Source organism: Eumetopias jubatus, unplaced genomic scaffold, assembly GCF_037043125.1.
Source record: "Eumetopias jubatus isolate StellerSeaLion01/CBP00866 unplaced genomic scaffold, mEumJub1_p1.0 scaffold_13, whole genome shotgun sequence".
Taxonomy (NCBI): domain Eukaryota; kingdom Metazoa; phylum Chordata; class Mammalia; order Carnivora; family Otariidae; genus Eumetopias; species Eumetopias jubatus.
The window spans coordinates 5,305,013-5,329,165 of NW_028274819.1; the positions used below are offsets into that span (position 1 = coordinate 5,305,013).

The 24,153-nt window shown below is 58.8% G+C and overlaps 2 protein-coding genes across 3 annotated transcripts; one reads left to right on the forward strand and one right to left on the reverse strand.

Moving 5' to 3' along the window:
• Positions 1 to 270: 270 nt before the first annotated feature.
• On the forward strand, positions 271 to 13,452 carry PITPNM1 (phosphatidylinositol transfer protein membrane associated 1). Its single transcript, XM_088018009.1, has 24 exons — positions 271 to 437; positions 1,395 to 1,513; positions 2,942 to 3,156; positions 3,243 to 3,364; positions 3,572 to 3,796; positions 5,260 to 5,586; positions 5,677 to 5,772; positions 5,855 to 5,962; positions 6,674 to 6,735; positions 6,839 to 7,089; positions 7,405 to 7,594; positions 7,681 to 7,788; positions 8,017 to 8,174; positions 8,264 to 8,469; positions 8,863 to 9,033; positions 9,710 to 9,874; positions 10,092 to 10,240; positions 10,352 to 10,462; positions 10,883 to 10,999; positions 11,180 to 11,328; positions 11,419 to 11,568; positions 11,672 to 11,855; positions 12,166 to 12,294; positions 12,939 to 13,452. The coding sequence occupies exons 2-24, from the start codon at positions 1,436 to 1,438 to the stop codon at positions 13,200 to 13,202; spliced, it is 3,735 nt and encodes a 1,244-aa protein (XP_087874135.1). The 5' UTR covers positions 271 to 437; positions 1,395 to 1,435; the 3' UTR covers positions 13,203 to 13,452.
• A 641-nt stretch (positions 13,453 to 14,093) lies between these two features.
• Positions 14,094 to 20,111, reverse strand: AIP (AHR interacting HSP90 co-chaperone). Of its 2 annotated transcripts, none has more exons than XM_028118406.2 (6): positions 19,893 to 20,111; positions 17,156 to 17,335; positions 15,661 to 15,849; positions 14,861 to 15,037; positions 14,620 to 14,761; positions 14,094 to 14,368 (listed from the first exon to the last, which is right to left on the reverse strand). In XM_028118406.2, exons 1-6 carry the CDS (start codon positions 19,989 to 19,991, stop codon positions 14,163 to 14,165), a joined length of 993 nt encoding a protein of 330 aa, XP_027974207.1. In that variant the 5' UTR covers positions 19,992 to 20,111; the 3' UTR covers positions 14,094 to 14,162. The 2 variants fall into 2 exon arrangements, with proteins under 2 accessions (XP_027974207.1, XP_027974208.1); XM_028118407.2 differs by having other exon boundaries at positions 14,211 to 14,368; positions 14,628 to 14,761.
• Positions 20,112 to 24,153: the final 4,042 nt, after the last annotated feature.

A 24,153-nucleotide genomic window follows, 5' to 3' on the forward strand; every position in this document is an offset into this window, starting at 1 on the left:
TCCTGCCATATTTCCAGGGCACCCAGGAGGGCTGGGCTAGGGTGGAGATAGGAACCACGAGTGCTTAGGGGATTCCAAAGAACATAGAGGGAGTAAAAAGCGCTAGCATTCGGAGAACTGCCTCTTCCTCCGCCGGCTTGGGGAAGGAAGGCAGGGGCCGCCCTCCGCCGCCGCGGGCGGGGCTGCCGGGACCCCGCGGGAGTGGGGAGGGCCTACCGGGCCCCGGAAAGGGGCGGGGCGGCCGCAGTGACGCGGCGGGCGGCGGGGAGGGACGGCAGGGGCGCCGGCGGGCAGACCCGGAGGAAGGTCGGGGCCATGGGCCCGCGCTGCGCCTCCAGAGGGTCCGGCCACTGCTGGAACCCGAGACTGGGGCCGGGGGCGCTAGCCCCGTCCGCCCCCGCCCGTACCGGGTGAGGGGTGCCCGCCCTAAACTAGAGGTGAGCCGGGACGTTGGCGGGCGGGCCAAGAGCACGGCGGGGGACGGGGACTCCGGGGAGCAGAGGGAAGTGGGGACAATGGGGCCTCTCGCCTGTTCGCTGGGTGCGAGGTGGGGAGATGGGAGGGGTGCCTGCAGCGGAACCGGGGCGCAGGTGGGCGGAGCGGGCCTCCCAGGGTGGGGGCCCGTGGGATACCCAGTGGAGCCACTCTTGTCTCAGCCCGAGGAGGGGTCAACGGCGGGAAGGATGATGGGGTGGCAGCATAAACGAGTGCCGGGGGTCCAGGAGGGATGCTGAGGAGGGAAAGTCGAGGACCGGGCTGCGGGCCAGAATAGGGAAGGCAGGTCTGGGGGCCGTAGGGGTTAGTTATGTGGTCCTGGAAGGTAGGTTCGGGTGCGGGGGGTGGGGAACACTGACAGACGCTCAGAGGAGGGGCGCACGGATCTGCTCTGCGGTGAGCCACCCCGGGGGACAAGGTTCTAAGTGGATGTCTGGGAGTGGGGGACGTGCGATCCCACCGAGTATGGGAAACGGGGTGCAGGGGGCGGGACCCGAGGGGCTGGCTGTGGAAGGCGGGCCAGGAGGGAGGGGACGGGGGCTCCTGGGGTCGCGGCGCCGAGGGATTTTGAGGGGGCTTGGGACGTGGCCGCGGCTGGAGAGGTGAAGGTGGCCCGTTAGCCCGCCGGCCCGCGCCAGCCGATTCGGGGGGGGGGGGGCCCGCGTCAGCGCGCGGTTGCCATGGCGACGGGCGGGCGGGGGACGGGGGCTGCGCGGAAAAGAGGTCAGCGCTCAGCCTCGCTGCGGCTCGCGGCCCCCGGCGGCGCTGGGCTCGCCTCTGCCTCCCCGGTGGCGGGCCCAGGCATGGGGTCCAGCGGCCCGAGCCCTCCGGCCCGCGCGCAGGGCTCGGGGCCGCGCGCCGCCGCCCCGCACTGACTGCCGCGCCGTGCCCTGCGCCAGGCGGAGCGGAGGCCGCGCGCGGCCGGCAGAGCACCTTCAGGATGCTCATCAAGGAGTACCACATTCTGCTGCCCATGAGCCTGGATGAGTACCAGGTGGCCCAGCTCTACATGATCCAGGTGAGGGCGGTGGGAAGCAGGAGACCAAGGGGGCCACACTTCATGATGGGGTAATGGCAGGAGCGCGCAGGCCGCACCTGGGACAAGGGGCTGGGCCCAGCTCAACCCCCATCAGCCCGGCTCTGAGCCTAGGGGAGGACAGAGAAGTCTCCCTTCCAATGAGGGGGGGGGGGGGTTGGGCCGGGGGGGGCGGTGGCTGTGGGAAAAGGGGCAGAAGGGCCTAGTGGTGCCTCCCCATCCCCCAAGTGCCTGGCCCCTGGTTGATGCTCAGCCCACTTCTGATCTCCTTTAATCCTCCTTAGAACCGTAACCCCTTGTGGGAGGGAAAGGAGTGCATGAGGAGGCAAGAGCGAGAGGCAGGGAGCCAGGAGGGGTGCTAGGTGGTAGAGAAGACTGGAAGGGGGTCCCCAGAAGGTGCATGATCCTGACAACCCCAGGTGGTCAGGGAGATGGGAATGAGGATCAGATCCCAAAACTGTGACAGACAGGGGCAGGCAGAGACCCAAGAGGGTGAGGCAGGGGTCTGGGCTTGGGAAGGATGCAGCAAGGCAGGGTCTCAGGGCAGGAAAACTGTTCAGGGCCTCAGGGAGGCCTGTGTTCCCCAGAAATGAGGGTTAGGGTCTGAAGAGACAGGAGCGCCAGGATCTGGCCTCAGGGGGTTGAGTGAGCCAAGTTCAGGCTCCAGAGCTATAAAAGGGCAGGAACTTTGCTCTCAAGCTACAAGGGGTGTGGCAGGAGCTGGTACTGGGGTCCCAGAGAGGGAGGGGACTGGGGTCAGGTTCTCAGAGAGGTGTGGGCCCCTTTCACCGTCCTCAGTTCTTCCAGCCCACCCTCCCAGACCTCTTTGCTGCCGCTGGAGCACATGTGGCACACTCCTACCTCAGGAGCTTGTGTTGGCATCCCCTCTGCCTTGAATAGTTCCCCCCCAGCCCCATGTGCACTCCACATCTCCCCTCCCCCACTTCAAGTCATATTCACACTGTGGTCATGTTATCTTCCCAATGAGGCTTTCCCTGATCATCCTGTCATAATCGTACACTTTCTTCTTCCCATAACACTTAGCACTTCTAACATACCATGTCATTTGCTTCTCTTAAGTCCCTCCCTCCCCTGGAACCGAAGTCCCACAGGGCAGGCAGGGGTCTTTGCTTTGTTCATCAACAGGAGGTCCCAATGAATTTAATCCCAGTGCCTGGAACAGAGCGGACAATAAGTACGTGAATGAGTGCTGGGTTGCAAGCCCTATGGAGGACTGGACAGCAGCTGTGATCCTGATCCCAGGGAGCTGCAGGGGACCAGGGTCGGGTTTCAGGGAGGTGGAAAGGCTGGGGCTAGGGCTCCAGCACTGTGCAGGGGCCAGGCTGAGCTGGGGACCCCAGGAGCTCAGCTGGGGCTGAGCTGCCCTTTCTGCTCTGCCCCGGGGTGCAGAAAAAGAGCCGGGAGGAGTCGAGTGGTGAGGGCAGTGGTGTGGAGATCCTGGCCAACCGGCCCTACACAGATGGGCCCGGCGGCAGCGGGCAGTACACACACAAGGTGTACCACGTGGGCTCCCACATCCCAGGCTGGTTCCGGGCACTGCTGCCCAAGGCTGCCCTGCAGGTGGAAGAGGAATCCTGGAATGCCTATCCTTACACCCGAACACGGTGAGTGGGGGGCAGCAGGCCTGGGGCGACAAGGAGAACAGCCCTGGTGGGCACAGTAATGATCCTCACCCCTGCCCTGTGCCCAGGTACACCTGCCCCTTTGTGGAGAAATTCTCCATTGAAATAGAGACGTATTACCTGCCTGATGGGGGGCAGCAGCCGAACGTCTTCAACCTGAGTGGAGCTGAGAGGAGACAGCGCATCCTGGGTGAGACCCAGGGCCAGTGAGGGGACCCCAGAGCCCCTCTCAGGCCACCTGCCACCTCAGTGGGCAGCCTCTGACAAGTCACAGGCTCTCTCCTGGCCTTGGCTTCCTGGCCGTGGAAGGCTGCCCTCCCAATCCCAAGGCAGGGAAGGGGTGGCCGGGGGGTAGGGGACTGGTGTGGTTCAGTGCCGCTGGACCCCCCGCCCCCAGACACCATTGACATCGTGCGGGATGCAGTGGCCCCAGGAGAATACAAAGCAGAAGAGGACCCCCGGCTATACCGCTCAGCCAAGACTGGCCGAGGACCGCTGGCTGATGACTGGGCGCGCACAGCGGCCCAAACAGGGCCCCTCATGTGTGCCTATAAGCTGTGCAAGGTCGAGTTCCGCTACTGGGGCATGCAGGCCAAGATTGAGCAGTTCATCCATGATGTCGGTGAGCACCCCGCCACAGGAGGTTCCCTTGACCCAGCATGCACCAGGCACCCCATGTTTGAGCCAGGGATGCTCCCAGGCTCTGGGGATGCAGAAGAATAAAGCCATCATTTCCATTCGATATGGCACTGAGGCAGAGGGGAGCAGCCCAGCCCGGCTGGGGGCCAGGGGGGCCTAGCCTTGAGGCATAGGTAAGAGTCAGGAGGGCAAGAAGCTGGGGACATGATCTCTGAGGTCCAGAGGGCTCTGACATTCAGAGATGCTGCTTTTCATCCGTTAAGCTTCCAGGATTCTCCAACGTTCTGTGGGTCAAGGGAGACTTAGAAACACTCAAAAGGGCCAGCAGCCCTCACCAGCAACACACTAAGAAGTCCAGCCTAAGGCTGGGACTCTGCCATCATTCTGTTGGGGTCCCTCCTGCTCCCAGCTCCCATGGCCCCATGCTCTGGCCCCGGTATCCAGGAGTCCTGTTTCTAAGCCCACAGCGCCTGCAGCTCAGCCCCGCCCCATCCCCCAGCTCTGAGGGTGGGCCACCTGCTGGTAGAACAGTCCTCAGATGGGGGCGTGCAGGGGCCTGGGCCTCCATGGGACCTCCACTGAGCCACTTCCCATCTCTGCACCTTAGTTTTCCCTTCTGTGAACGAGCAGGAGGCTGGGCCAGGTATTAAGAACTAATACTGACTGAGCATTCACAACACGTAAGGTGCTTGGCTAATCACTTTTCCTGTAAGGTTTCCTTTAACCCCCATGACACCGCTGCAAGGTAAGAACCGCTATTCCCATTTTACAGACCAGATGAGGAAATTTAGCTTAGAGAATAATATAGGCTCCTTGTCTTACATTTGTAAAAATACCAGAAAGCACAAATAAGAAAATGAAATCACCCACATATAACTGCTGGTAAGGTTCTGATATATTTCCTTCCAGAAGTTTATAATTATAATCCAACCCTTATTAGTTTATTTCCTAGATACTGAAGTTTTAACTTTATTCCTCTGCTTCAGATGAAAATATCCCAGAATGGGTATCATCTTTCGCTACAAACTTCATTAAGTGCCAACACTTCCATTAACTATTAACACCTTCATTAACTATCAACAATTTCATTAACTGTTAATGCCTAATTGTTAACTCCTCTGAAGAAGTCAGCAAGAAGCTAGTGAGAAAGCCAACAAGAAGCCTTGGTCCCAGCTTCCCAGGGTGTCAGCGCTGGGTTTATGCTCAGAGTTGGGGTGTCCAGAGGGATAAAGGAGGGAGGTGGGGCAGGAAGACAAATGCCCCAGTTTCTATTCCCATCTCCCGGACGGTACCTGCCCTGCCCTACTTTATGGCTCTGGGTGGGTGGTGTGCCCAGGGGAGCCATCACCCAATGTAGAGGGCTGGGCCTGTGGCTGCCCAGGGGCAGTGGCAGGGAAACTCGGACTGGGGGTGAGGGGCATGGTTCTGATGCCTGGGCACCTACAGGTCTGCGTCGGGTGATGCTACGGGCCCACCGCCAGGCCTGGTGCTGGCAGGATGAATGGACAGAGCTCAGCATGGCTGACATCCGGGCGCTGGAGGAAGAGACCGCCCGCATGTTGGCACAGCGCATGGCCAAGTGCAACTCGGGCAGTGAGGGGCCGGAGGCCCAGGCCCCTGGGAAGCCTAGTGTTGAGGCCCGGGCCGCGGCCAGCCATGCCGGCACCCCCGATGGGTCTGAGGCACCCTCCGGCCCCGACGCCTCGCCAGATGCCAGTTTCGGCAAGCAGTGGTCTTCGTCCTCCCGTTCCTCCTACTCATCCCAGCACGGAGGTGAGGCTGGGGCACCGGGGCGGGGCCCCGGGGCGGGAGGGAGCCGCCCTCAGGCTGGATGCCCAGGCTGAGGTGGGCGTGGCCCTGCAGGGGGCGTCTCTCCCCAGAGCTTGTCTGAGTGGCGCATGCAGAACATCGCCCGAGACTCTGAGAACAGCTCCGAGGAGGAGTTCTTTGATGCCCACGGTCAGTACCACAGCCCTGCTGGGGGTGGAGGTGTCCCTGAGCAGCTCCCACTGCCCCGTGATACAGCCCCTCGTCCTTTCAGAAGGCTTCTCGGACAGTGACGAGGTCTTCCCCAAGGAGATGACCAAGTGGAACTCCAATGACTTCATTGATGCCTTTGCCTCCCCCGTGGAGGCCGAGGGGACACCAGGTAAAGATTGCCAGCCACCAGCACCCTGTATGCCCTCGACGCTCCGAGAAACACTCAGTCCTAAGCTTAAAGGGGTCCTAAATCGAATGTCAATCCGGAGAGGGTGCTCATTAAATACACAGGTGAATGGTGAGTGGTTAAGGGGTGGATAGATGGATGGGATTAGACTGTATTCCGAGTTCAGACATAGCCCAAAACATGAAGGAATTAATTTGGAGTCCAGGAAGGCTTCACGTGGGAGGTGATGTCTAAGCGGGATTTTGAAGAATTGGACTAGCTCTGGCCAACAGAACTTTCTGTGATGATGGAAATGTTCTAGCCACTAGAACACTAGAAACCACGTGTGGTTTCAAAGCACTCGAAATGTGGCTAGTGCGACTGAGGAGCTGAATTTTGTATTGTATTGCATTTTAATTTATTTCAGTTTAAATAGGCACACGTGGCTGGTGGCTACCATATTGGACAGGGGAGGATTAGAAGGAATTTTCCAGGCAAACAGGCATTCTGGGGAGAGGCGTCCCTGACAGCAGCAGAACCAGCATGTGCAAAGGCCCAGAAATGTGAAATGACCCATGAGAGCCTGATGAGGGAGGACAGGGGAAGATGGGGGGTTGCTCGGGCAGACAGCAAAGCAGGGTTATCTGAAGTACCAGATGAGGGGATTCCCAAAGGCCCCTCAGCCTCCTTCACTGGCTTCGCCCTGTCCTACAGAACCTGGAACTGAGGCCACCAAAGACATTGGGGATGGGGCCCGAGCACCCAGGGACTCAGAGGTGAGTATGCTCAGCCACCCCACGTCTGCAGTTCTGCCACCCCCCCCCCCGCCCCGTCAGAGCTACTGCTCTGACACCCCTGGCACCCACTGTGCCCCCACAGGGCCCAGATGGAGCCGGGGAGCTGGGAGCCGAGGCATGCGCAGTCCACGCTCTCTTCCTCATACTGCACAGCGGCAACATCCTGGACTCAGGCCCCGGAGATGCCAACTCCAAGCAGGCGGACGTGCAGACCCTGAGCCTGGCCTTTGAGGCTGTCACACGAATCCACTTCCCCGAGGCCTTGGGCCACGTGGCACTGCGTCTGGTGCCCTGCCCACCTATCTGCGCTGCTGCCTATGCCCTTGTCTCCAAGTACTAGTCAGGGGTGGGTGGGTGGGTGGGGGGACATACAGGGTCTTCAAGGTGCAGATAGCACGGGGCTCGAGGGGCCAGAGAGGCCCCGTGAGGAAAGGGGAGGAGGCCAGGAAGCCAGACACCTGGGCCGGCCACCCACCCAACTGGACTCCAGTTTCTAGTCAGTGGCTCCATGCCAAAGGCCCCTTGGGTGCTGATGCTCCCCACAAAGGCCCCACGGTGCTAGGACTTGCCAACAGGCCAAGGGGACTCGGAGGGGGCAGTGGAGGGGCTGGAGGCCCTCCCACCCACCCACCACACCTCCTCCTACAGCCTGAGCCCCTACAGCCACGACGGTGACGGCCTGTCCCGCTCCCAGGACCACATTCCCCTGGCTGCCCTGCCACTGCTGGCCACCTCATCCTCCCGGTACCAGGGCGCGGTGGCCACTGTCATCGCTCGCACCAACCAGGCCTATGCTGCCTTCCTGCGCTCCCCTGAGGGTGCCGGCTTCTGCGGGCAGGTCAGGGGGTAGGGATGTCCCAGGGAGCCCTCCAGCTGCCTGCCTCTGCCGCAGCCCCTCCTCATGGCGCCACTCTCCCGGCTCAGGTGGTGCTGATTGGGGATGGCGTCGGCGGGATCCTGGGCTTTGACGCGCTCTGCCACGGTGCCAGTGCGGGCTCGGGGAGCCGGGGCAGCAGCCGCCGAGGGAGCATGGTCAGTGTGGCCCGAACCCTGCCGCCTCAGGAGGGGGGTGTCTCTCCAGCTCTAGGGCGCTGGCCCCTGCCATAGGACTTCTCTTCGGGCAGCTCCCCGGCTGCCTTGTGTGGTCCCCTCTTGGACTCCGCCCGAGGTCCAGCCCCCAAGCCTCTCTCCTCACTTCCAAATAAGTGGAAATCAAATCGTCTCCAATCCTAAGGATATTTCTGTCCCCTGTTTGTCTAGAACAATGAGCTGCTCTCCCCGGAGGTCGGCCCAGTGCGGGACCCCCTGGCAGATGGGGTGGAGGGACTGGGCCGGGCCAGCCCAGAACCCTCAGCCCTGCCTGCCCAGCGCACCCCCAGCGACATGACCAGTCCTGAGCCCGAGGGTGCTCAGAACAGGTGACACTTCTGCCCCATAACCCATGCCCTGGGCTCGTGTTGGGCTGTGGAGGAAGCAGCACTGAGCACCCCTCCCCACCCCCCGACAGCCTGCAGGCAGCCCCCGCAACCACCTCCTCTGGGGAGCCCAGGCGGGCAAGCACAGCCTTCTGCCCACCTGCTGCCACTTCTGAGGCTCCTGATGGCCCCACCAGCGCTGCCCGCCTTGACTTCAAGGTCTCCGGCTTCTTCCTCTTTGGCTCCCCACTGGGCCTGGTGCTGGCTTTGCGCAAAACCGTGATGCCCGCCTTGGAGGGTGAGCCCTCAGGGTGGGGGTGGGAGCCACACCTTTTCCTTCATCTGCTCCCCCCTAGCTCTTTTGTCCCCCATGAGATGCTGGCTAGAGAAGGGGAACCTGAGGCCCAGAAAGAAGGGACTTGCCAAGGCCAAGTTTCCCTTCTCCTCTTGAGAAGGGGTCTGACAGGCAGGGGAAATACTTCATCCTGAATCACATCAGCAGATGAAGGTTCTGATCTCTTCTTAGCCGAGACACCTGTCTCACTTTCTCGGGACCCTGGTGACCTCCCGGGGAGTGCAGTTTGGGAAGTGCCGGCTCAGGGTCACGCAGCCTGTCAGGTGCTGCTTCCCATACCCCCTGCCTCCCAGCATGCCCCGCTGAACCCGCTCCTCCCTTTATCCTGGGTTCCAGTGGCCCAGATGCGCCCAGCCTGTGAACAGATCTACAACCTCTTCCACGCGGCCGACCCCTGCGCCTCCCGCCTTGAGCCCTTGCTGGCCCCCAAGTTCCAAGCCATCGCCCCACTGGCCGTACCCCGCTACCAGAAGTTCCCCCTGGGAGACGGCTCATCCCTGCTGTTGGGTATGCTCCCAACCAAGATATGGGGAGAAGGAGGAGGGCAGCAACAGGGAGGGATGGGAACGGGCTCCCCGCACCCAAGAGGACGTGAGCTGGTTCCTGCATCCTTGATGACCTCTCACGTCACCCGTCCCAAGCCCACGGAGCCCTACCCTGGCCCTTTGTGAGGTCTGGATCCCCAAGACCTTCTGACATTCTCTGCCAAGGAGTGGGGGCCAGTAGTGATGGCTGGGTTGGAGAAAGGAGCCAGTGGCACTGGGGTGCTCGTGTCTGGGAATAGCTACAATGTGTGGGGGGCTGCTGTATCTGCATGGAGGGGTGCACAGCATATCCATATGCACTTGTGTTCATGTCTCGGTATGGGGCATGTACCCGTATGCATGCAAGTGGGTACCCATTTGGCCCCGTGAGAGGAATGGGCCTGTGTTGGAGGGGTGGTAGCAGGCATTCTGGCAGGAACATAGTCGGCTATCCGCGTGAGCTAGGAGGAGAGAATGCCCCCTACTCTTCCTTTGCGTCCAAATGTGGGGCACTTCAGCCTCAGCCAAGACCTGACCAGGGAGGGCTGGCAGGGGAGATGGTGGAGGTGCAGGGACCAAGCTGTCTTGGAAGCCCTGGGTGGGAAGACAGGAGAGCAGCCTGGCTCAGACCGCTGCTCAGGTTGCCCCACCTCCCCCAGCTGACACTCTGCAGACACACTCAGGCCTCTTTCTGGAAGAGCTGGAAATGTTGGTGCCCTCAACACCCACCTCTGCCAGCGGTGCCTTCTGGAAGGGCAGTGAGTTAGGCACCGATCCACCGACCCAGCCAGCTGCCCCCAGCACCACCAGTGAGGTGGTTAAGAGTAAGTCACCCAGCCACCCAGCCTGGGGAGGGGACACTTACTCTACCTCCCTTGCCCCCAGCGTTTGTTCTGGAACCAGAGGGCCCCAGCACCCAACTTTGGACTTGGCAAAGGGCAGGCTTGGCGGAAAGGAGGGAGGAAAGAGTACCCAGGGGCCAGACATGTGGGCACGAGGAGGGAGGCCACCCCTGACTCACTGCCCAACGTGGCCGTGCAGTCCTGGAGCGCTGGTGGGGGACCAAGCGGATTGACTACTCGCTCTACTGCCCCGAGGCGCTCACCGCCTTCCCCACCGTCACGCTGCCCCACCTCTTCCACGCCAGCTACTGGGAGTCGGCTGATGTGGTGGCCTTCATCTTGCGCCAGGTGGGCCAGGGGATACGGGGTGGGAGATGTGAACTGGTCAAGGGATGGGGAGCTCCGGGCCAGGGGAGACGCAACCCCAGGCTCCCCGTTCACGTGGCCTCACGTGCACAGGTGATCGAGAAGGAGCAGCCACAGCTGACGGAATGCGAGGAGCCGTCCATCTACAGCCCGGCCTTCCCCAGAGAGAAGTGGCAGCGCAAACGCACGCAAGTCAAGATCCGGGTAGGTGCCCTGCCCCTCGCGCCCTCAGGAGCAAGACCCTGCCCTCTCCCCCAGCACCCCCGCCCAGCTCCTTCCCGGGACCTTCCCCGGTGCCGCCCCCGCCCCCTACAGTCCTGGCCCCGCCTCCTCGAGCCTCGCCCCCGCCCCTGGGAACCGGGGATTTCCTCCCGTTCCACCGCTGATTGGGACGTCGGATCCTCGCTCTCCGCACCGATCCTCAACCCCCTGAATCCTGTCTTGTCACGGCTCCATCCCCTGGGAGCCGCAGTTTACACGCACCCCCGACCTCAGGTCGGGTCGGAAAAACGCCCACCATTGGGCCTTGCCCCTGTCGGCGCGGGCCCCCCCCCCCGCCCCAACAGCTCCTCCCGCATCCCTGTCCCCGCCGGGCTGCGGGCTCACGCCGTCTCCTCCCGCCAGAACGTCACTTCCAACCACCGGGCAAGCGACACGGTCGTGTGCGAGGGCCGCCCCCAGGTGCTGAACGGGCGCTTCATGTACGGGCCCCTGGACGTGGTCACGCTTACTGGAGAGAAGGTCAGGACACGGCGGCCTTGGCCCCGGGTACACCCGCCTCCATCGAGCCGACCTCGCGCCGACGGGGAACTCTCGGTCCCTCCACCCCCGACGACAGCCCGCCCAGACCGTCCTCCACTCAGGGTCCGGGGGTGCGCAGGGCTCCAGCCCATAGGCCCTCTCGCCCGCTCTTCCCACCAGGTGGACGTCTACATCATGACGCAGCCGCTGTCGGGCAAGTGGATCCACTTCGGCACTGAGGTCACCAACAGCTCCGGCCGCCTCACCTTCCCGGTGCCCCTCGAGCGCGCGCTGAGCATCGGCGTCTACCCGGTGCGCATGGTGGTCAGGTGAGCGCCGGGCGGGCCGGGCTTCCGCGGGCCGGGGCTCTGCTGGGGCCTCACTCGCCCTGTGCCGCTCACGCAGTCCGTGGGCCGCAGGGGCGACCACACGTACGCCGAGTGCTGCCTGACCGTGGTGGCCCGCGGCACCGAGGCCGTGGTCTTCAGCATCGACGGCTCCTTCACCGCCAGCGTCTCCATCATGGGCAGCGACCCGAAGGTGCGCGCCGGCGCCGTGGACGTGGTCAGGTAGGAGCGGCGCCACCCGGTTTGGCTCGCCGCGGTGACTGGCCGCACCCCCGCCCCCTCCCCCCACCCCTGTGATGGAGCTGACCGCCGTCCCACCCCGCAGGCACTGGCAGGACGCCGGCTACCTGATCGTGTACGTAACGGGCCGGCCCGACATGCAGAAGCACCGCGTGGTGGCCTGGCTGTCGCAGCACAACTTTCCTCACGGCGTCGTCTCCTTCTGCGATGGCCTCACCCACGACCCACTGCGCCAGAAGGCGATGTTTCTGCAGAGCCTGGTGCAGGAGGTGTGGCTGCGGAGGGTTCCGCCCCGCCCCCCTCCCGGGGCAGTAGGACCCGCGGAGGCCCACCTGGCCCCACCCTCCCGCCCCGTGACCCTAACTGGCTGGAAAGGCCCCTAAGGCCTGCCCCCTGCTGGTCCGAGAGGCCTCTAGTCCTCCTGACCAACTCCGGCTCGCGTCGTGGCCCAGTGACGTGAGCCCTGTGGCCCCGCCTCCGGAACCTTCCGACCTGGCACGCCCAGCGGACCCACCCCGGTCTCGCCCCCGCCCCCACCCCCCCGCCCCTAGGATGGCTGACTGGCCTCTCCCGCCACAGGTGGAACTGAACATCGTGGCTGGCTATGGGTCCCCTAAAGACGTGGCCGTCTATGCGGCGCTGGGCCTGCCCCCGAGCCAGACCTACATCGTGGGCCGCGCGGTGCGGAAGCTGCAAGCTCAGTGCCAGGTGAGGGCCGAGTGAAGGCGGGGATCGGGAGCTGGCCAGGGAGCCCGAGCCTGGGTCTGAGGCCATGAGGACCACCTGTGTTAAGAAGCACCTGAGGGGACGGCTGTAAAAAGGCCAGCTGGCCTCAGGGGCCTGGGCTCCTCCTAGGATAGGGTCATGAGCAGCTTGGAGCTCCTGGGCAGGCCAGGATTGATAACCGAGGCGGGGGTGTGCCCAAGACCTTGAGTGCTCGGTCCACTCTGGCTTGGCCCTAGGCATGGACCTTGAGCTTTCGGGGCCCCAATTTCCTGTCTGTAGAACAGAAATAATGACCTGGCACCAGCCTCCACAGCTCTCATGAACATCACATAACACGCACAGGGCTGGGAACAAAGCAAGTGCTTACTGAATGTTAGTTGCTGTTCTTTCCCGCCAAGACCTCAGGAAACTGAAGCCCAGAGAGGCGCAGAGCGAGGACTAAAGCCAGGGTGCTCTGGCTCCCAATCTGGGGTTCCTATCTGCTGAGAGAAGGCTCTGGGTCAGGCTGTGCCAGGCCTATAGTGCTGCCAGCACCGGGAGAGCCTGGGGGCGTCGGGGGGCAGGTGAGGGCTGCATGTGGGCCTGAGACAAGCCGTGCCCTCATCCCTGCCCACCTCTGCCCACAGTTCCTGTCAGATGGCTACGTGGCCCACCTGGGCCAACTGGAGGCAGGCTCCCACCCTCACGCACCCACAGGACCCTCCAGGGCCGCCCTGGCCAAGAGCAGCTACAGCGGGGCTGCCCCTGTGGACTTCCTCCGCAAGCAGAGCCAGCTGCTGCGCTCCAGGGGCCCCAGTCAGGTGGAGCGCGAGGGCCCAGGGACACCGCCCACCACCCTGGCCAGAGGCAAGGCCCGGAGCATCAGCCTCAAGCTGGACAGCGAAGAGTGAGGCCCACACTGTGGCTGGCCCTGAGATATTTATTCATGTACGCGAGGGGCCCGAGTGGCCCGTGCAGGAGGGCTGGGGGCCCAGACCCGTGGCCCCCCAACCCCACACCCTGCATCTTTGTCTGCCCCTCAGCGTTCCTTCCCTTTCATGTCAGGGGCACCTAGCCTCGGTGGGGGTTGGAGGGAGCAGCAAGGGCCCAGCGGCTTTTCCAGTTTGTGTAAATCGATGAAAATAAACCACGTGTAACCCACCTGACTGCCCACCTGCCTGGCACCACAGTGCAACCAAGCCCAGTTTCCGGTTTGATGGGGACACTGAAGGGCTGAGAGGGGCCGGGATGCGCCCAGGGTCGCAGCATGGGTTAGAGGCAAGGCCACACTGGGGGCCGGGGCCCCGGAGGTCTCATGGAGGGCTCTTCCACCCGGCGCTGCCTCCTGAACAGTCCCCCCACCCCACCCCGCCCCCCCAACCTGTGTCAGCCCTCCAGTTCACAGGGCCCTGGGGCTGTAAGACCACGGGACCAGAGGCTGGAGGGGAGAGCTACAGTGGGGGGCCCATCTCTCTCTGGCCTTCCTGGCTGTGCCTTCATCTCCCCCTGAGGACTGAAGGCCCCCAGGCACCTCGGCCCTGGCCGGCAAAAAAAAACACCTCCTTTGTGACAGAGACCCTCCTGCTCACCTCTGTTGGGCACACTGAGGCCCAGAGAGGTCTTGGAGCTGCTAAATGGGAAGCTGGGGTTACGACCCCAAACCTTTGCCTCCCAAGACCACCCGAGTACCAGAAATTCGAGGTGATAACCCCGGCTCCCCCAATGGATCAGTTCGGCAGGCCCAGGGAGAGATAAATACGGCCTTTATATACAGAGAGGCGGGACGTCGCGGGGGGGGGGGGGGCGGGCAGGGGTGCCGGCAGCCGCAGCAGTGGGCGAGGCGGGGCGAGGCGGGGCGAGGCGGGGCCCTGTCAGTGGGAGAAGATGCCCCGGAAGCGAGCCTTGTCTTCTTCGTCCTTCTGCCGGATCCGCGCCTCCAGGGCCCGCAGCTCACGGGTCACGAGGGGCGCCAGGGCAGGGTCCAGCTCCAGCACCTTGGCAAAGTCAGCCTGGGCCTCCTGGGCATTCCACACGGCCGCGTGCGCCTTGCCCCGCTTGAAGTAGGCCTTGACATTGTCTGCAGGGGCCCCAGCGGGCAGCAGGTGTGCAAAGGCATGAGGGGGGGCAGGACAAGGCAGCTGCCCAGCCTGACTTTCTGGCACCGCGGTCCCCTCCTGGGTTAGAGCCCTCCCAACCCGAGGATGCCAACCACACCCTGCCGAACCCCATCACTGGCACCGCAGAGCCCACGGCCCTGCGCGGGTGGAGGATGTGTGCAGGGGCTCGTGCCGGGGCCCGGCAGGGCGCAGCGCCGCGCCCGGTGCTCACCGTCATACTTGTTGAGGATGGAGGAGCAGTGGTCCAGCACTTCATAGTACTCCTGCGCCACCAGCTTGCACTGACAGTAATTGAGCAGCAGCGGGGTGATCTGCTGATCCAGCTGGATCCAGTCAGGGGACCCAGGCTGCTCCTGGGGGCACGGGCGCATGGGGAGGGCAGCAGGTGCTGAGAGCTGGGTCCCTTGGCTCCCCACCTCACCCCCACCCCACCACAGCCCCCGGGGCCGCACCTTCATCTGCAGGTTCTTGAGGCAGGCGATGGCGTCATAGTACTTGGCGGCGGCCTCCTTCACGTGGCCCTCACGGTACAGCTTGTTGCCCTCCTGGTGGATGACCGGCACCGCCTTCGCCTTCTCCTCATCCGTCATGGCCCAGGGGTCCTGCTGGTATGTGCCGGGGTTCTCCACCTGCCAGAGCGCGGGCCGCGTCAGGGTGAGGCCCTGGGGGGGGGGGGGCGCGGCGGGGGAGACCACGGCTTCTCCGCGGCAGGCCTGCCTGGCCTCTGGGCCTCGGACACCAGGAGCAGAACCTCCTGGGTTAGAGCCCTCCCAACCCGAGGATGCCAACCACACCCTGCCGAACCCCGTCACTGGCACCGCAGAGCCCACGGCCCTGCGCGGGTGGAGGACGTGTGCTGGGGCTCGTGCCGGGGCCCGGCAGGGCGCAGCGCCGCACCCGGTGCTCACCGTCATACTTGTTGAGGACGGAGGAGCAGTGGTCCAGCACTGCTTGTTCACTCACTGACCGCTCGACAACCGTTTAAGGAGCACCTCCTACCTGCCCAGCTTCCAGGAACAGAGCCGCGAACAAGACGGTGAAAAGCTCCACCCTCACAGAGACTTCTGGAAGCAGTGGGCCCCCCCCTCCTAGGCAGGGGGGAGACCCAGGGGGACTGCTGGGGTCCCACCAGGCGTTCTTGTACCCACCCTGTCCCGACCCCCACAACTGTCCATCCACTGAGCCCACAGCCCCGGGCAGGCAGGCGGGGCCAGTTTCCGCATGAGGCCCCTGGGGCTTGGTGGCCCCTCACCTTAAGCATCTCAATGTCGAAGATGAGAGGCTGGGGGTTCTGCTGCAGGGCGTCCAGGTCGGCATGGCCCAGGGAACTGTGCTCCTGCATCTGGGCGATACCACAGCAGTGCCGCTGGCCCTCCAGAGGGTCCTTGCCGGCTGCGATGTTGCGCAAACTCTTGGCCACCAGCGGATACAGGACCACATGCTGCAGAAAGGCGAGCGGGCACCAGGGGCTCTGTCAGCGTGGGCTGCCTGGTCACCAGGCCCAAGAGGCCCAGCCCCTGGCCCCATCACCATCTGAGAAAGGACACTGAAGCCCAGAGAGGGCAGCAACTGGCTCAGGCCCCTGCCCGTTAAAATGCAGGAGGGCTTCTCCCTCAGGAGTCCTCTGGCGTCCCAGCCTTCTGTTCTGTCGAAGTCCCCAGCTCCTGCCACACTCTCTGGCCACCAAACTAAGCACCCCTCCCACGCCCAACACAAACACACACTCTCACTGTCACCCCATCTCCCCTGCCCTTACAAGCTCAGTGGGACTCCTGCCTCTTCCTCCTCCCGGAGGTGTAGCCCACAAGCTGGACTTCTCACCGTCCTGGGGTCCCTCCCTCCACACTCTGTTCTCAGCGTCTCTTGCTTCTCTCCTGCCCCAGCCCCACCCCATTCAGGGCCTGTCTCAGGTCTGGGCCCAAGATAGGAACTCAAAGCCCTTGGCCAAGACCTGCAGGCATAGAGGACCTAGCCTTTGACCTTTCACTAGGAACAGCTGCTGAGATGGTGGGAACCAGACTCTACAGCTGCCAAGATGAGAGAGTAGAATGCGGGGGCAGATGCTGGAAGGTGAGTTAGGAGGTGAGTGAGACTAACCCCCACCCCAGTACAACCAGCTCTGCTCACTGCCCCTACGACCTATATGGGGGCAGACTGCTGGAGTACGGTTTATCCAGCCAGCAGACACGTCTTAAGTCTTGGTGCTGAGTGTTTTGAGCTAACGGTAAACAGGTCCAGTCCCTGCTCTGCAGTAGCTGAGACCCAGGCAGAGGACCAGACCCTGGCCATGCAGGGCACGAGGGGTTAGAGGACCCACAGGAGGGGTTTCAAGCCAACCACCGGCAGTCAGGGAGGGTTTCCTGGAGATAGTGACCCCAGGAATTCACTGTGAAGCATGAGGGAGGATCTTGGCCAAGAAGGGGATGGAAAGGAAAGGCAGGGAGGTGAGTGGGAGGGGAAGACTGGCAGGAGTCAGACCCTGCAGGGCCGCGGGACAGTCTGACAGTGACTAGGGCCCAGAGAGGATTAAAGACGCAGTTGTGCGGGTCATTCGCATTTGAGAACCAGTCCCCTGGCTGCCGCCTGGCTAATAAAGAGGAGAAGGCAGAAGAGGCCAGGACCCCAATGTCCTATTGGTGTGGCGCCCTGGAGGGAGCTGGCGGTGGCCTAGCTAGGGCACAGGCCCTGGGATGGGGAATAGGGAACGGCAGGACAGACACTACAGGTAGGTGCCGGATGCCAGGTACCTTGACATCACAGCAGAACTGGGCGATCTCGCCCTCACGCATGGTGCACACGATGGTCTCCCACACAGGCAGCTTGAACTTCTTGCCAATGATGAGCTCCATGGGCTTGCCACGCACCCGGCTGTCGTCCAGCACGGCGCCCTCCTTGTCGCTGTGCAGAGTCCGATAGTGGAACGTGGCCTGCAGGCCACATGTGGGATAAGGCAAGGGCACAAGCTCTCACCAAGCCCCCAAGGCCAAGCCCAGCTCCCAGCCTGCAGATAGCACAGGGTACAGGCCTCGCCCAAGGGTCACTACCTGACCTCTACCCCACCACCCAGGGGAAGAAACTAAGTCACACGGTTTGGGGGTGGACAGGCTGGGATGGGATCCCAAGCACTCTGGCACCAAATGTTCTTTCAATAAATATTTGCTGAGCACATATTATGTGCCTGAGCTCTGTGCTAGACACAGCAGTAAACAAAGACAAAAGTCCCTGCACCCACAGAGTTCACATGGAACTTCCAGGGAAAGGAGATGAGTCTGAAACAAAACAGCGTACTGTGGACAGTGGAGCTAAGGGCTACAGGTCAGAAAACAAAATGCAGCAGAGGAAGACGGGGCGGATTTATACACGGGAGGCGGGCACTGTCTGAGGAGGCAACACTTAAGCAGAGATCTGAAGAGAGGAAGAGAGGAAGCACGCCAGACCAGATGCTGGGGTAGGACACTGGTGTGAACCTTCTATGCCAAAAGAACAGCAGGGTGATCGTGTGGTGTGTTCAAGAAGCATCAAGGCCAGTGTGGCAGAAGCAGAGTGAATGAGAGGAGGGGTGCACTGTGGGGTCACCGGAGTCAAGGGGACAAATCCTGCCGGGCCTGGAGGCTGTGGTGAGGACGTCGTGTTTTTACTCTGGGCGGCTCCATGCAGAGGAGGGACAGGATCTGACTTGGGTTCCACAGCTGCCAAGATGAGAGAATAGAATGCGGGGCGGGGGGGCAGATACAGGAAGGTGAGTTAGGAGGTGAGTGCAGTAGGCCAGGGCGGACAACAGAGGCCTGGACCAGAGTGGTAATGGGAGAAACCTTGAGAAGTGGTCAGATCCTGGGTGCGTTCTCAAGACGTGAGCGAACAGGAGGGGCCACGGAGGGTTTTGGCCTGAGCAACCAGAAGGCTGAACGTGCCCTTCACTGAGATGGGGAAAGACTTGGTGCAGCAGATTAAGTTTGAGTTGCCAACCAGCCATCCAAGTGGTGACAGTGAGTTGGGAGCTGGATATCAGGTTTAAGGGAGAGGCGCAGCCAGAAATACACCTGTGGGAGTAGTCCAGGCATGGAGGGCTTTTTAGGGATGAGCCTGGGGAGATCATCCGCGGGTGAGTGCAGAGAGAAGGGATCTGAAGACTGAACCCTTGGCAGGATATAGGTAGAGAAGCCCACGTTCTTGCCCACCACACCAGGCCGCAACCCTGAACTCCGTTTCCAAGTCAATACGGTGGAAGCACTCACAGTCTCCATCCCACGTTGTGGGAATGAAAGGAAATAAACCTGTGTGGTATTTAGCACAGGGCTCACTGTGAGCACTCAGCCTACGCTGGGGATTGTTACTGGGTATTACCTGTCCCTGTTTTTTGGTGCCACTGTTCACATATCTTCACTATCTTTACAATGTCTCTCCTTTTGGTGTCTGTTCCATCCAGGATCTCCCTTGCCAGGACTTTCTTCAAGGCCGTCAACCCCCCCAGCCCATCGGGATATGCAACCACACCCACACCTCTTCTCTCCACTCTGGAAGGAGCCCTCTTAATATAGCCGATCACCAGAAGGATGCAGCTTCCCTCGCTCTCAGGGCACTCACACTGGGCCAGCCTAGGATCTTTACCTGCTCAACCTGGGCCTAGTGCTGCTGGAGGACAATGTGTTCATTCACAGCCACTCTTACTTTCGGTGTCCCAGTCGAAGCCAGGATCTTTGGTCATTCGTTCAATTTGCATGTTCTGTGTGACTGCTCTGCTGGGCCCAGGGGCTGCCCCTGGGAAGCTCCTGACTCTACAGACAAGTGGCAACCGGGAAAGGCCCTCCAGGAAGAGGGAACTGCATGAGCAGAAGCAGGGAAGCTTGGAGACACAGGGGAAGGGGGCTGGAGAGGCATGGGTATACAAAGGAGGAAGGTAGTAGGCTTTTTAATTTCCTAGTCCTTATCTGTCCTGAGCAACATCACCTAGCCGTCCTAAAAAACTCTGCCGAAGAGTTCCAGTCTGGCAGACCTGACCTCTGGACAAATTCAATAGGTTTGTGTGCTCCGGGGCCTCATTTTTCCCATCTAAACAATGGGAGCTGGTCTCAGTGTTTTCAGAAGGCCCTCCCATCTATAAAAGAACTTGAACCTTGCAACCCGGAGGCCCAAGGCCTCCTCCTCAGTCCCGGGGCACCGCCCAGGTCCCAGATCTCCTGCTCCGGGTCTCCTCCAGCGCCCGGTCCGCTCAAGCACTGAAGCCAAACCCCTGCAACCTTCTTAGGATGACTGACGGCCTCCGCGACCAATGCGGCCACACGGCCAAGCCACGGGGCGAGGCAGACATATCCAAAATCACCCCCTACTTAAATCCAGACCAACCAGCGTCGAGCTCGGCATGTGAGCAGTAGGGTCACCGACCGCTGCTATCTGGGCATGCGCAACCTCTCGCCTAAGGCCTCCTCCCGCCTCGCATGCGCACCGCGCCGCAGAAGGGGTGAGGGCAGGGGGCTACGCACGAACCTTGGTTCCATCCTGAAAGTCAGGGAGCTCTCCTCGGCCCTCCTGTATCACACGCTTTTGGATCCCGTCCTCCCGGAGTCTTGCGGCGATATCCGCCATCCTTCTTCCCCGCTGCTCTCTTTCGGTAACTTCCGGACTCCTTCGGCAGCTTCCGGACCTGCTTCGGCAACTTCTAGAGCTTCGGCAACTTCCGAGATGGCGCCATTTTGGCTGAGGGCAGACGCCAAAAAGGGACTAAACGTAGAGATGGACTGTGATTGGTTCTCTGCGCAGCGGCCGAGCGCGCGCGTCTCGCCAGGGGCGGGTCCGACCGGGAGGCCCCCGGGGCCTGTCGGAGAGGCGGGGCCAGGGTCTGCAGGGCGGGAGCGGGCGGGGCGTCCCTGGCAATCGTGTCCTTGAATGGGTTTGGACTGGCCGTTCCGCGTGGTTGTGTGCCCCCACCCAACCCGTTTAAAGTTGTAGTACTGCAGCAGCCTTACAGGGCGCGGAGAATGCGGGGGACTCCATCCGTCACGCCGCACCCTAAAGCTACTGTTGTTGTGTATCCTTTGCTGGCCTTTAATTTTCTTTTGACTTTTGCGTCCTGGATTTTTCTCTAAAAAACAACAACATCAACAACAACAACAAACACCCCAAATAAGTGAAAAATAAAAAATAAAACCAGGAGTAAGAGGCAGGGGAAGGAGGGTTTCAGTATTCCTGTGAGTACAGTAATCTACCAAGAAGGGACGGAGAGAGCCCCTCACGGGGTCAGGAGTGGGTGAGTAGTCCCCTGAATCCACAGTGTCAGGCACACAGTAGGTGCATAATAAATATGAGAAAATATATGACCGATAGAAGTGAGGTACTTTGGGGACTAAAACAAGGTTTTTCTTGGCCTCTGGAAACTAGCTGTGAACAATAGTGATAAGAGCCTTCTTATCACTTTAATTTAAAGGATTTAAAGGATTTAAATTTAAAGGATTAAATTTAAAGGATTTTTAAATTTAATTTAAATTTAAAGGATTTAAATTAAATTTAAAGGATTCCTACTCCAGGAAGGGGAATGTCTTGAGGCCTGTGCAGTGTCTTCATCCTCCCGTCCTAAGTGGGAAGGTTCTTGTCCCTCGCCTCTGACCCAGGTGCTAAGTGCTTCAGACATTCACCCTGGTTCATTGCCCACAAGAAGTCCCCTGAGAGCGGTGGGACCTCAGAGGTGAAAGGGAAACGTGCTTTGTTTGTTTGGTTTTTGCTTTTGCTTTATACCAACACAGGAAGTTTTACAGCTAAGCTCTGCCAAATTTTGAAGCAGTTTTGAAGCCTGTATCTTATACAGATTGTTCCAGAAAATGGAAAAAGAGGAAAGCTGACCAATATATTTTATGAGGCTAGCTTTATCTTGATTCCCGAACCAGATGAGTATACCGAAAGACAAGAAAGGTGTAGGCCCGTTTTACTGATATGCATAGATATGAAAAATACTAAATGAAATATTAAGCTAGTTGAAACCACTAGTGTGCACAAAAATGCATCAATATGCTAAGTGAATGTCATTCACAAAAAGACAAGTACTATGTAATTCCATTTACATGAGGTACCTAGAGTAGTCAAATTCATAGAGGCAAAGTTGAATGGTGGTTGGTGGGGGAGAGGCAAATGAAGATTTGTTGTTTAACGAGTATAGAATTTCAGTTTTACAATATGAAAAAGTCCTACTAGAGATTGGTTGTATAACAATGTGAATATACTTAACACTACTGAACTGTGCACTTAAAAATGTTTAAGATAGTAAGGGGTGCATGGGTGGCTCAGTCGTTAAGCGTCTGCCTTTGGCTCAAGTCATGATCCCAGGGTCCGGGGATCAAGCCCCGCATCGGGCTCCCTGCTCAGCCCGATGCTTAGCCGGGAAGCCTGCTTCTCCCTCTCCCACTCCCCCTGCTTGTGTTCCCTCTCTTGCTGTCTCTCTCTCTGTCAAATAAATAAATAAAATCTTTTAAAAAAAATGTTTAATATAGTAAATTTTATGTGTATTTTCTGACAATTAAAAATTACACTTTTTAAAGATTTATTTATTTATTTATTTATTTGAGAGAGAGAGAGAGAGACAGAGCACAAGCAAGAGGGAAGAACAGAGGGAGAGGAAGAAGCAGACTCCTTGCTGAGCAGGGAGCTGACACAGGGCTCCATCCCAGGACCCTGAGATCACGACCTGAGCCAAAACCAAGAGTCAGACACTTAACCAACTGAACCATCCACGTTCTCCTCTCAAATAAATACATAAATGAAATCTTTGAAAAAATGATAATAAATAAAATTTTGATATTTTGTTCATCATGTATTTTTGCCTTAAATTTTATTTTTAAAAATAGTACATTAAAGTATTATTGATCTTGCTTGGTCTTTTGATGTCCCCTTAAATTTTTCACCCTCACCCTGGCCTTCCAAAATCCCAGCGCTAGTAAGAAGACAAATTCCAGTGCAATTTGGCTCCAGAGTCAGTGAACTACCTTGTTGCAACACTTTTCTGTATAGTAAAACTATCAGGCCTGGAGAATATGATGTTGGAGAATATCTTTGTGATCTTGGGGTGAGGAAACACTTCAAACAAAACTCAAAGAGCACAAACCTGATGGACTTGAACCTATAAAACTGAGGATCTTTTTTTTCTTTTAATGAATCTTCGTGTCTAAAGTAGAAGCAAAACAAAATGAATTTATTGACGAATTTATTTTTCAGAAACAAACTGAAAATTTCATTTTATAGCAGGGGACAAACAAAACAAAACCAAACCCAAAATACCTCCGTCACATTCCAGTGATTTGAGTAATGGCCCAAATATATGGTAAGAGATGGTGTATAAAGGAACGCAGCATCTCTGATAGCAGTAAACAAATCTGGGAGAGTTTGTTTCAAATGTTAGTGTGTATCTGCTGGGAGACCCAGTGGCCACAAGCTCTCCCCTTTTGCCTTCTTAGCCTGAACTGAGCAGTCTGTAAACTTTGATCCTTCCTTTTTTTTCTCTTTCTTTCTTTCTTGTAAATTCACAAAACTTTGGAAGGAAACACAATAAATTTTTGCTTTCACATGGCTTGATCTACCTCTTTGCCTTTGAAGTGCCTTTGAAGTGTATGTCTAACTCCCTGTGAGAGTATCCTGGGCCCCCTATCCCTCTTTCACAAAATAAACCAGGCAGTGGTCAGCAGTTACCTTTATTTGGACCAGAGACACTACTCGAGCAATACTGCCAACAATCAGACCAACATGACTTGTGAGCACAAACAGACAAAAAGAGGAAACCAAACAGGAACAGTTTCCATTTTCCATGTGTGTTCCCAGGTTTTTGTTTGCTTTTTGAGTTGGCCTTGAATATGAATTCAGAGGAAGCTAAGGAATACCAAGTACTATACCATGAAGAGATCCTACATTTACACAACAGATGTGTCATGTCCAGCTGCCCCTTGGCTTCAACAGAGAAAAAGCCCAGAAAGATGAGGAAACTATTAGGAAGGGTGAAATTATCTCTCAGGAAGCACACTTCCAGATCAGGTTGGAGATATCAGGCCTCAAGGTAAAGGGACTTATGTCAGGTGTCCTGTAAAAGCATAGAAGACTGGGCACCTGGGTGGCTCAGTCAGTTGAGTCTGCTTTCGGCTCAGGTCAAGATCCCAGGGTCCTGGGATGGAGCCCTGCATCGGGCTCCCTGCTCGGCGGGGAGTCTGCTTCTCCCTCTCCCTCTGCCCCTCCCCCTGCTTGTGCTCTCTCCCTCTCTCTCTTTCTCTCAAATAAATAAATAAAATCTTTAAAAAATATATAAATAAATAAAAATGAAATTTAAAAAAAACATAGAAGGCTAAGGTTTGGAACGAGAATAAATAAGGAGTGTTAAAAAAAAAATCTATTCTGGGCTGACCTGTTCAAGACAGAAACAAAACACATTCCAGTTTAACCCATTTCTGACTGAAAGTCATACCAGGGCTGACTCTCTAGGAAAAGTAAGTTTAAACCTCTTACAGGGGCGCCTGGCTGGCTCAGTTGGTAGAACATGGGACCCCTCGATCTCAGGGTGGCAAATCCGACCTTCACTTTGGGTATAGAGATTACTTAAAAATAAAGTCCTTAAAAATAATGAATTAATTAATTAGAAAAAAAAACGACCTCTTGCACAATACTTTTCCTCCAGGGGTGGGGGCAAGAAAACATGATATTGGGGCACCTGGGTGGCTCAGTCGTTAAGCATCTGACTTTGGCTCAGGTCATGATCCCAGTGTCCTGGGATCGAGCC

Excerpts from the sequence above, each read along its gene's own strand:
- PITPNM1 (XM_088018009.1), top strand. The coding sequence starts at position 1,436 with ATGCTCATCAAGGAGTACCACATTCTGCTGCCCATGAGCCTGGATGAG. Across the intron at positions 5,963-6,673 it reads GGAGGCCGAGGGGACACCAG|AACCTGGAACTGAGGCCACC; the intron begins GTAAAGATTGCC and ends CCTGTCCTACAG. Across the intron at positions 9,875-10,091 it reads CACCAGTGAGGTGGTTAAGA|TCCTGGAGCGCTGGTGGGGG; the intron begins GTAAGTCACCCA and ends GTGGCCGTGCAG.
- AIP (XM_028118406.2), bottom strand. The coding sequence starts at position 19,991 with ATGGCGGATATCGCCGCAAGACTCCGGGAGGACGGGATCCAAAAGCGT. Across the intron at positions 15,038-15,660 it reads TCGACATTGAGATGCTTAAG|GTGGAGAACCCCGGCACATA; the intron begins GTGAGGGGCCAC and ends GCGCTCTGGCAG. Across the intron at positions 14,369-14,619 it reads CATCCTCAACAAGTATGACG|ACAATGTCAAGGCCTACTTC; the intron begins GTGAGCACCGGG and ends GGGCCCCTGCAG.